The sequence below is a fragment of the Pristis pectinata genome, chromosome 24, assembly GCF_009764475.1.
Source record: "Pristis pectinata isolate sPriPec2 chromosome 24, sPriPec2.1.pri, whole genome shotgun sequence".
NCBI lineage: Eukaryota > Metazoa > Chordata > Chondrichthyes > Rhinopristiformes > Pristidae > Pristis > Pristis pectinata.
Genome location: NC_067428.1, coordinates 18,509,768 through 18,521,921, shown reverse-complemented (window position 1 = coordinate 18,521,921; position 12,154 = coordinate 18,509,768). Strand labels below are relative to the sequence as shown.

The 12,154-nt window shown below is 37.9% G+C and overlaps 1 protein-coding gene across 3 annotated transcripts in view; it reads left to right on the top strand.

The window, feature by feature from the left end:
* LOC127582757 (insulin receptor-like) overlaps nucleotides 1-12,154 on the top strand; it is a 202,367-nt gene that overhangs the window by 23,271 nt on the left and 166,942 nt on the right. For all 3 annotated transcript variants that reach the window (XM_052038330.1, XM_052038328.1, XM_052038329.1), the window contains exon 2: nucleotides 5,110-5,658. In XM_052038330.1, the coding sequence (XP_051894290.1) occupies nucleotides 5,110-5,658 (549 nt within the window). The remainder of the gene's footprint in view (nucleotides 1-5,109; nucleotides 5,659-12,154) is intronic.

Below are 12,154 nucleotides of genomic sequence, written 5' to 3'. Positions count from 1 at the left end.
CAGGGATTTTTTAAAAACTGAATTCAAATTCACAAACTGCCCTAAGAAGTTAGAAACTTATGCATTGGATTACTAATTCAATGATAAAATTAGTACATTGTTATGCATATAAACTCATTATTTCTGTGTGATACTCTCCAGTTTAAGCCAACATACTTGCATGGGTGTAATTTTCTTTCTGTGGTCTGCAAATTTTAAAGGGATGACAACTAATAGCATGTTTATACAGTATATCGCTATGATTTTTTACAGTCCTCTGGTACTGTGTTCAATTTCTCTATACCAGTTTATAGAATGATTTTATTACTGCGGGACATCACTAACAGGACTTATTCTGATGTGATCACCATGGTCGAAAAATACCACTTTTTTTTAAATACACTTCGTTTTCAATTCCCTTTATGGCCTCTCCCCTCTCTATCCCTGTGAATGAGTCTAAGCCTACAACCTTCTGCAAGATCTGCACTCTTCCAATTCTGTTTTTTTTTGTGCATCCTTAATTTTAATCCAAGGGCTGATATTGGAAAACTGAAACAAAGCCAGAAAATGTCAGGAAAACTCAGGTCAGGCAACATCTGTGGAGACAGAAACAATGTTAACGTTACAGGTCAATGACTTTTCAATAGAATTGGAAGTGTAGCCGAACCTTCATTTATTAAGCCATAAGCTCTTGAATTTCCTTATGAACTTCTCCCTTCCCCTCTTTCCTCCTTTGGCTGCCCATTAAAATCTTCTCCAGTATATCTTTATGTGGCATAATGCCATATTCTGTTTGATAACACATATGAAGTGCCTTGGGACCTTTATATTACATTAAAAGCACTATATAAATGTCAGTGGTTTTTGAATCTTGTACATGTGTGCACTTATTCACCAGAGCTTACTGACTGGCAACAAGGAAGCCCTGGCTGCAATCAGTCAACTTGAGAATGAAACTCTTGGCCTTACTGGTTTGTGTGGCTCAAGAGAGCATGCTCTTCCTCTAGTTGAACGGATTAACCAGCCATTCATCTTGCGTGCATTTGGTTCAGACCTTGGCTGACATATTTACTTGGATGAGAGCTGCTGCACTTACAGTATAATTCATTGGCATACAGAGAGTTTTGGATTGTGATGATGCGTCATATAACTTCAAACTAGTTTGTAATTTTGTTTTATAATCTTTCTGTCCAAGTTAAAATTTCAGTTGTGTTCTTTACATACACACTCAGGTTTTCTATCGAAAGCAATTGTGGCATTTTGTTCCTGACAAAGCAGTTTGGTGGAAAATATCATGTACATAAATTGAACTTGACCAGCAGAACAATCTGTGACAAAGACCCTTAATCAGTCAGCTCTTGTTTTCAAATCTTTATTTTCATATAGCTGTTTTCTTTTGCCTTTAGATATAGGAAATATTATGTCATACAAATTGATGAGAAAAAAATCTTTGTGGTGATCCAAGCAGTTATTAATATCTGTCCTATTGAAGAGATCAAATGACACAGACACTGCTCCCATGGTACTGAAAGTAAAAATAAAGTTGAATTGCCTCGTCAGTACTGCTGTGTCTACTGAAGATAAAGCTTTATGTTGGCAGATTCTGTGAGATTTTATCTAAACTGGATTGGTTGAAGAGCAACTGAGCCAGTCTAGCAAATGGTTACGCAACAATTCTTTTTTACAAAGACGAATAATCCTAAATGTATTTCGTGCCTTGGAAACTAAAGTAAATAGAGGACATAATTAGTGTATCTTTTTTTTCCTGTGTTTTTTTGAGAAACTCTGAATATTCCTCTTCTCTGTGTTTGAACTTTGAGCTTATTAGCGGAGCATTTTCCATTCTTGGTATGATTGTGTTTCTGTATCAAATCTTCACCAGTCAGGCATAGCCAAGTTAAGATTTTAGAGTAAAGTCCTATTTGTTCCTACCACAGAAATGCTAAACCAAGCCCTTGACTGCTTTGTCAGGTGAATGTGTGAGATTCCTTGGCACTATTTTAAAGTGCAGGAGTATTGGCTCCATTGACTTGGCCAATACTATTCAGTTAATTAGCATCCCATTTTTTTTAAAAAAAGCTGCTCTTTGTGGAAACTTGCAGTCTTCAGGCTCATGAGGTTCTTGCATTACATCAAGACTGCACTTACAAAATACTTTGGATGTAAAGCACTTTGGGGAGAATTTAAGTTGAGAAAGGTATTTTATGTATACTAGGTTTTCTTTCATATGAGTTTTGTAGCTGAGTTTGGGATTGCAAGGATTTAGATTGCCAGATTAAAAATAAGATCAATGTGATCTTATATGTGGATTACAGTTTGATTCTAGGTCTTTTGTGTGGGAACAAGAACAGGCTACATTGAGAAACAGAAGGGGTGCCAGGGATGGAAGTATTTAGTACATTTGGCATTTTCAAAATCTGCCTTGCTCAGTCATAAGTTTAATTGTGGCACTGCATTTACTCAACTAGAAGTCTTCCCTGCTTCCAAAATCAATGCCTTTGTTTTCTTGTATTTATCTCTCAAAATGATTTGAAAGCTAGAATAAAAGACGTATGCATCTACTCAATCCTATCCATGTAATCTTTAGGTAAACAAATTAAAAATGTAGCCAGTATAAATTTACTTGTTTGAGTCTGTCACAGCTGTGTGGGCTGATGATGAGGTCACTTATCAATTGGCATCTGCAGCTTAGCTTGACGCACATAGATCTGTCTGTCTGGATGACCTGAGCGTATCTGTGACATAAGCATGTTAATCATCTATCCTGGTTTTTGACTGATTTAATGGATGATATTTGAACTACTTTTGAACTTTAGAGCTTTGTTCAGTCGGTAAATGCAGTAATGAGTTTTGCATTTAAAACAAGTTGCCAGAGCTGGCTGAGAGATAAGTGACTAGTTAATCACTTTTTGTGTTTAATTGAATTGGTTGAATAAGATACTACCGAGTTACTTGCTCTGTTCAACCAACCCTGGGGTCTACAATTACATTGGGGCTGCACCTGGAGTATTGTGTACAGATTTGGTCTCCTTATCCAAAAATGGAAAAACTTGCTATGGAGGGGGTGCAGTGAGGATTCACAAAACTGGTTCCAGAGATGGTGGATTTTCTGTCTAATGAGGGATTGAGTGGACTAGGCCTCTGTTCTCTTGGGTTCAGAAGAATGAGAGAAAATCTCATTGAAATACAAAATTCTTACAGGGCTGAACAGGCTGTTTACCTAAGAGGTAAACCATTTAGGATTGAGATGAAGGAAAATTTCTTCAACACAGGGAGTGGTGATTCTTTGGAATTCTCTATCCCGAAGGGCTGTGGATGCTCGTTCATTGAGTTCATTTAAAAAAAGAGCTTGAGAGGTTTCAGCTAACATCCAAATGAACAGCAGAGTAGGCTTAAGGGTCAAATAATCCACACCTAGTTCTAAAGCTCTTGTACAAAATACACAGAAATGAAGAGACCACATTATCCCCAACTTGTGGTGGTAAGAGAATTGGAATCAAAATTCATATAACATGGGCATTGTTATTCTCATTTCCACATAAGTCAGTTCTTCTGTGTAGCAGGGTGAAGGGCTTAATGCCCACTCCATTGGTAATGCTTATATGAAGCTATGTTATTTTGTAGGTTACGGGAACATTACTCTGAAATTATTTTATTCTAATTTTGTTAGAGATTTATCAGAAATAAGTTCAACAGAGGTAATGTGAAAATCAAGTACTGATCTTGAAAGCTGAGGGACTTTCTGAATTTGACATGTTAGAATCTGTGGTACATTGGAGAAATGGTTCAGGAAACTTTAAATCTGCTGATGTAACTTCTGAAAAATGTAATCTAATTTCCACCTGACATTTTCCATTCCTGTTGCTTCCTCCCTCAGAAATGTTTCCACATTTTCTATATTTATGTTAGATTCCAAAAGTCTTTTGAATTTTGGTTTTAAAATATTTATCAGTGCTTTTTTGTGTAGTGGTGAAGAATGATTGTTAGTGCTATGATTTGATATTGCTCCTTGGGTGTTTTATTGCGTTTATAAGTGTTGTATGAATGCAAGTAGTTGTTTCAGAAATGCTGGGAGTTACAGCAATAGAAGCAAAGAGCAGCCTCGGGGAAACAATTACAGAAAATTGAGGTGAAAGTTAGTTTATCGATGTGTTAGATAGTTTAATAGTTTCAAACTTCTCTCCCTGATGCAGATAATGGATAGGATATTTATAATTAGCATTGTAATTCAGCAGAGTAGAAACTAAATACATGACAAAGAAAACCTGCAGTTCATTGTTGAATTTTTATAGTGCCTTTCAGGTACTTTCTATAATAGGCTTTTACTGATTTGTGATAAATACTGTACTGGCCATTCTAAATCTTATACTCTGCTTAATGTATCCTAACTTGTACCTTTCTTCCATTAAACTTATGTTCACTAGCCCATGTAAACTTCTAGTCTCGTAGTGTTCCAGTTTTCAAATTCCTCCATGCCCTTATCCCTCACTCTGTTCCCTCTTCAACTCTATAAATACTGCAAGATCTCTCTGAGCTCTTTGTGCATCCTCAGTTTTACTATTCCATTGGATGAGTTATTTTAGGCTACAAATCCTGGAATTAAAACAGTTAATAAAACTTTGTTTTTGGCCAACCTTTTGGTTACCTGTTTTAATATATCCACATGCCACAATAACATATATTCTTTTGTAATGCTGTTATGGCACACCCTGAAATGTTTTACTGTGTAAAGCACACTGTATATATACATAAGTTGTTGGTGTTGTTAAATGTGATTTTATTTTTCGTTGGTTTAAAAGTTTTATGGAAATAACCCTTTTGGCATTGCACACCAGGATACACAAATTAATTTTGAAATGGGTAGCTTTCAGCTAGCAATGCAGGAGCAAGCCAAATGGTGGATTAAACCTATTTTGCCATCTTTTAGTAGAGGCAATGTTTTGCTGCCTTAATTCTAAATCACAAATCCTAAGTAAGTCTCTATAAGGACACTTCCTGAAAGCCCTCAGTGGAATTGGAGCCTTAGAGTTAATGTGAGTTGTTAAAATTTTAACTTGGAACCAATGTTTCTTATGTTGAGATTCATTTTGTGATGCTCTAAACATTAACTTTTTTCCTTCTTTCTCATAGTTTGTCAAAGCATAGATATTCGAAACAACATCACACACTTGGAACGACTAAGGAACTGCACTGTTATCGAGGGAAGTCTGCAGATCCTGCTGATGTTTGGCACAAAATCTGAGGATTTCCGTGGTCTGAGCTTTCCAGAACTCACCATGATAACTGATTACTTGCTTCTGTTTCGTGTCTATGGCCTGGAAAGCTTGAAAGACCTCTTCCCAAACTTGACTGTGATTCGAGGGACACGTCTCTTCTTCAACTATGCGCTGGTCATCTTCGAGATGCTGCACTTCAAAGAAATTGGCCTGTACAACTTGGTGAACATCACCCGGGGTGCTGTACGAATTGAAAAGAACCCAGAACTTTGCTATCTGTCTACGCTTGATTGGTCAAAGATTCTCGACTCAGTGGAGGATAATTACATCAAGTCCAATAAAGATGACAGAGAGTGTGGCAACGTGTGCCCAGGCACGCTGAAAGGGAAGACCAATTGTCCCCAGACCGTCTTCAACGATCAGTTTAACCACAGATGCTGGACGAGTGAACATTGCCAAAGAGGTAGGATTGACTGAAGAGTTTGGGGTTATCGAGTGCTTTTTCTGAATGATGTTTTATTCGTTGTGAATGGAAGATTAGCTGAAAGTACAAGGTCAAATCTGTGAGTGTAATTCTTGCAGGATCCTGTACTGTCCTACGTAGATGCTGTTTTTCCTGGATCAACTGCATAAACGTTGTGGTTGCCAGAACAAGTCAGACATGGGTAGAGCTGCGTATTCTGTGCATGATTTGCAAGATGTGCTACATTAAACCTCAAATGCTTAACCTCCACAACCAAGGGGTTCAAATGCAACAGGTCCATGGGCACATCACAATCCCCATGTTTACCTCCAATTTGCGCCCAATTCCTGACTGTGATATGGATTGTTATTATCTTTATTGTGGATGTGTCATGTTTTGGAAGTTTCTATCTAAGATCACTAAAGGAACACCTTCACCTTACAGACTGCGGTAGCATTCTGCACTGGTACTTTGGAAGTCCCCAGGCTGTTTGAATGTGGTGAGAATGCTGTGACTGTGTAGCTGACTCTGTGCTACAGTGGTTTTAAGGAACCATTGTCGATTAAGTGTGTAACAATGCTGTTGGCTTTGAAATTGATTTCATGGCTGCATAAAAGTGGCAGCACAGCTTTGGATTCATGGCTTGATCAGAGTCCAGATCTCAGCAGCATGAGGCCCCTGTGCCAACTGGGGCAGGCAGTAGTGAGCTATTGCTCAAGTGCAATATCAAGCCATGTTAAAAGTGCTGGGCCTCCATTACTAAGTTTCCTGGGCACTTTATAAACTTTATCAGTTTGTAAAATGCACACATTTCACAAACTTATTGTATTCCATGCATGTGCCTGCTCTTGACCCTATAAAAAGTGCTATCTCCAGGGATCAAAGCCTTTGGGAAGGTATCCTTTAGAACGTCTTGCAAATATCAGTCTGCAGTGATCTATTTTTGTTGCTATTTGGGCACTCAAGTTTTTTTAATAAAAATGTTGTTGATGTAATATTTGTGGAGGTGGAGAGCTGGGACTGGTTGCCTCTTGCATATCATGTGGCACTTGCAGTGTTTGGATGGGTGGGGAAGAGGAGGTGGAGGTGGAAAAAAAGCCCCCATCTCTACTTGGAAGCAGTTTAGTTTGTGAGGATTTAGCTGCGATTATAAACTGTTATTCACTCAGTGGTGCACGTGATTTCTTGCATGTCTTTCAGTTTGTGAGGTTTATGTAACCATATAATAATGTGTTCAACTGATGGACTAGATTTTTTTGAAGCCACGTATATAGCTTGAATAGCATATAATGCAAAGACCCATGGAGACAGGGAAGACTGTCTCAACAAAGGAAATTAAAGGCAGATTATCCATGTGCTGTCAATTAAAACAGGGTTGCTTTATTTGATATTGATAGTTTTAAACCAGTAAATTCTTTTAATAATACCACAGTAATAGTTTCAGAATATTGTTAGTTCTACTCTGGGTGGAGATCAGTCATGGAAAAAAAACCTGCAGTTTTTTTAAATCACTGAAATTCCTAAAATTCTTGGTTTTTGATCTGTAGTTAGTTTTGTCTGTTCCCCAGTCTGCAGGATTCCACTACAGTTCTTTGTCTTGAGAGTTAGCATGAATGTCCTGTGGAAGGCAATGCCCCGGCTGTTTAATCTGTGATAAAATTCAAGAACATGGGCAGGAGATGTTCCACACTCTCAGCAATGCTTTTATTTAGGGTTGGATAGGAAAGGGATGTGGTAAGGAAATTCTTCTGAAGGCCCAGGTGGGCTCTGAGAACTTTAAATTCTAGAAATACTTTGTTGGAATTGTTTTCTGTGCATGACTGGAAAATCAAAGCCCTCGTGCTATTATGTGCGTGTGTCAGAAATGCATCGGGGCCTGGCTCCAGAGTTACACTGCCTCTTGCTCTCACTTGGGTTCTTTTTTTTGCAGAGATATAACTATAATTATGTAACAAAGTGGTTCTCAACATGCTGTGTGCAACCCCCAGCACCCCCTGCCACTCCCCCAGGCGTGACACCAAGGATTATAGATAATTTAATTAGGAAGTTCACAGAGGAAGTAAAAAAAACAAAAGTATAAGTACTCGGCAAACTTGCTGCCATGCCCATTAGACTGCTAGCAGGCATTGGGAATCCCTTGGGCAGCTCCATCTCCTTAAAAGAAGCAGCCTGTAGCATCGGGGACTTTTATTTGGGATGGGGTGTGGGAGAGTTGGTGGTGGGGGGCGCAGGTAGGTGTGTACAATTTACCATGAACAAGTGGGACTTCTATTCAAAAACATTCCACTGAATGAATATGGGAGGCAAGGACAACACCTCGAGTGAGTTTCACTGCACAGGCTGCAAATAGTTCAAGATAGAAATTTGTTCTTTATGATATGGACTAAATGTTTGATTTGGTAATCTATTTAGTCTTCTAAGATATGGCTTCATAGTACATACAGCAGATGAATTTGCACTCCTATATCTCTTATCCAAATTGAAATGAAAAGGCTGAATAGAATAAAATGCTTTAGGTGCATGGTGTTCAATTCAAGCAAAGGATTCATGCAAAATATGGGTTACTGAGATGGCTGTTTACAGTCAGGGGGAAAAATACCTACCTAATTTTGTAGCTGGTAGTTGTCCTTGGATTATTGTATCCAAATATGGGGTATCTTGTTCCCAAATGAAGACTTTCTCTTTAACCACAGGTAAGATTGTGACATTTTCACTGTCAAAACTTGATGCAAGTAACCTTAGTCTTAGAAAGAAAATAGTGCTGGAGAAATTAATGGCATTGAAAGCCAATTAATTCCCAATTAATAATTTTATCCCAGAGTACTAAAGGGTAGGCGCATTAGTTAGAATCTACCAGAATTCAATGGGTGATGAGATAATATCTCCAGATTGAAGGTTGGAAAATGGAGCCTACTGTTATAAAAAGGGGGAGAGAAAATGGGAATCTAGACTGGTTTGCAGAATGTCATTAATGAGAAAATGCTAGAGGCTATTATAAATGATGTGTTAACTCTATATTTGGAAAATATCTATGGGATTAGACAAAGTTAATGAGGATTTCTGAAAAGAAATTTGTTTTTGATAAACTGGTGGAGTCTTTTGAGAATGTAACCGATAGAATAGATAAGAGAAAGTCAGTAGATGTGGTTAACTTGATTTTCAGAAAGCTTTTGATGAAGTCCCACACAAAAGCTTGGTGTGCAATATAAGACGTCTGGTAATGTACTGAAAATTGGTTGACAGACAGGAAGCAGAGATTAGGAACAAATACGTATATTGGACTTCATAGCAAGAGCACTTGAGTACAGGAACAAGGATGTTCTGTACAATTATGCAGTGCCTTGGTGAGACCACACTCACAGTAATGTGTGCAGTTTTAGTCTCCTCACTTGAAAATGGATATAATTGCCATAGAAAGAGTGCAATGAAGGTTTGCCAACCTGAATCCTGGGATGGCAGGACTGTTGAAGGAGGAGCATTTAGATCAACCAGGTTTGCATTCACTGAAGTTTAGAAGAATGAGTGCGAATCTAATTGAAACTTACAAAATTCTGACATGCTAGAGAGACTGAAGAGGGAATTTGTTCTGTCTGAGGTATCAAGAACAAGATGTCACAGTCTTATGATTACTGGGCAAGAGATTTAGGGCCGAGGTGAGGAGAAATGTTTTCACTTGGAGGGTGGTGAACTTGTGGAATTCTCTGCCAAAGAGGCCAAGTCACTGAATACATTTAAGAAGGTGGATAATTTTCCAGATGCAAAAGGCATCAAGAAGTCTGAGGAGAGAGCAAGAGTATGGTATTGAAATAGATAATGAGCTATGATCATATTAAATGGTCAATTAGGCTTGAAGAACTGAATGGCTGACAATTATTTTCTGTATTTCTAGTCTCGATCTGTAGTGTCAGCTGTCAGCACCTTTGAACCTGATGTTGTGTCACCAACACTAATTAACTCCAGAAGTTATATGGTTAAATGTTTTCAGAGCTGATCTTTTGGCTGCCTGTTTAATTTCCCTCTGACTTTTTTTTTGTGGGGAGATGGCTGGTTAGTACCCTCTATTACTTGTGCTGCTTCTGTAGTTCATTATTATGTACAGTAAGTATTCCTTTGTTAAAACCCTAATTTTTCAATTGATAGGAAGATATTAATGGAAGGACTTGAAATTGTATGATGTTTCAACATTTCAAAATATATGCACAATATCTTAAAGGCGCAAACATCTTGTGCAGATCACAATACCACAAATCACGACACCACAAGTATAAAAGAGGTGATTGACCAAATCAATTTTTAATTGGAAAAGAAAATGTTGTATTTGTAATACTCCTTTCATAATTGACGTCATTGTTTCAAAACACACACCAGTTAAAGGCTTTTTGATGTGTAGTCGCTTAATTTAGGAAATGCAAGAGCCAATCTCCATGTTGCAAGCTCCCTCAAACTGCATGGTGATATAAGACTCTATATTTGTTTTGTTGATGGGGAACAAATATTGGTCAGGGCAGAGGGAGTAATTCTTCAGCCCTTCAAAAGCCCGGAGCGTGGCGACACTTGTGGCCTGCCCCCAAAACACTCTATGCAAAAGATGCATTTCACTGTGTGTTTTGATGTACATGTGACTATTAAAGATATCTTATCCTTTCCATCAGTAGTTGTTGGTTGACGAGAAGAATGTTGGATTCAGTGCTCATGACTTGCATCTTCTTTGTACAAGTCTACTGGGAGATTCAGCTTTGAGTTGACCACTGCTACTGTCAGATGAAATCTAAAAGTGTAACCTCTCATCCAAGAATTGGCATTTATATTTGTTCTTTCCAGAAAACAAAACAGCAACATTTTTTTCTGTCTCAATTTGTGTATCTGGTGGATGCTTTGGGGGGGGGGGGGGGGGGGGGGGAAATTCCAGACTCCCTGGTTGTCACTTTTAAAAGATAAAGCTCTTTATTTGCACAGTATGAAACAAACATTAGTGTTAAAGTCCCTCTCAAGTTTGAGTATTACGATGTATTGAAATATTAACCATATATAAATTATAAAGAGCAATTGCGCTCTATCAGACCACATTTAGTGGCCATGATGCCACTTGTTACGAGTGTTATTTGTATATGTCAAATAATATCGTAAACATTTCATTTCCAGATATTTTAAGAAGTTGGAGAACTCATTCATTATCACTGAGTTAAAATCCTGAAACTCCACATTGAGCAGTGTTAAGTGGATCATCCCCAACTGTTCCCAGCTCCTGAGTCAGGCCAGAAACTTTGCAGAGATGCAAATTGTGTTGGCTTAGCTTGGTGTAAGATAGCAAATAAAGATGGAAAGTTTGCATAATTTTTCAAACACATGGGAAGAACCAGTTAAAAACAAATTTAACTTCATTAAACACACTATGTTTGGAATTTGGGTGTATTCTGATCAATGTGGGGCTGCAGGTTTGGGGATGCTGGGAAGGGGAGATTCATAGAATAGCTCATGATAAAAAAAATCACAAAGCTGTGAGAAACTGTTGTTAAGAAACTTTTTCTTAAAAAAAGAATTGGTTCAGGTATTTTGCCTTTTAAACCTGCCTTTGATAAACAGATGATGACATAAAACATGGCTCTTAGACAGCTTCACTATTGCAGTATGTATTATGAGCTGGAGTGAGTTGGCTGTTGGGTTGTAAATTTACATACTTCAGTCTTCCCAGCACAACTCTTCATTCTCCCAAACTCTGAACAGCTTTTAGTGTTGGTGGCATTGATTCCATGTTACCATGATTCCTTTTAGTTACCATGTGCTCTTGGTGAATGAAGGTTTTTGCTTCTGATCTTGAGTCCTTTTAACATTATTCTTGTTAATTCAGTCATTTAAAGAAAAGTTTAGATTTGGGACCCAATAAGGGAAAACTTCAGGAAATTAAAATAATTGAAAGATGGTTTTGAATGTATTTGAAATTTGAACTGAGATTTGAATGTGTTATATAAACTTAAAGGTTGCAATTTGGATGTCTCTGGAAGAGATTTTGTAAATTTTGATGGCCTCTGAGACACCAGGGCTTAGATTTTGTTTCATTCCCAAGGGTATTGTCCATGTGGTCTGTTTTTGACAATTTGGCATTGGGATCTCATCGGTGTTGCTGTTCAGGCATTGTAATATTTTAAGGTGAAGATGGTCAAGGATTGGTGCTTGGAATTGTTTTCTTTGACAAGTGTTCTTAAGCCCCACTACTGCAGAACAACAATTTTCCTGGTGTAGGATATTGTTGGTTCACAGATGTCCATTTCTTGATGACAGACCATGAAGATGAACAATAGAATGTCTGCCACTGGGTGAACAGAACCCTGCATGGAAATGAAAGAAATGAGTTTCATTTTTTTATGTCCTATTTTATACCCGAGAAGCATTTCGTATAAAAATTACATAGAAGGGCAGTAGCTGTTAAGTAAACAAAAAGCTGGTCACTTTATTTACAGAGTTTTACTGAAGAATAATTACTACCACTGGTTGCTTG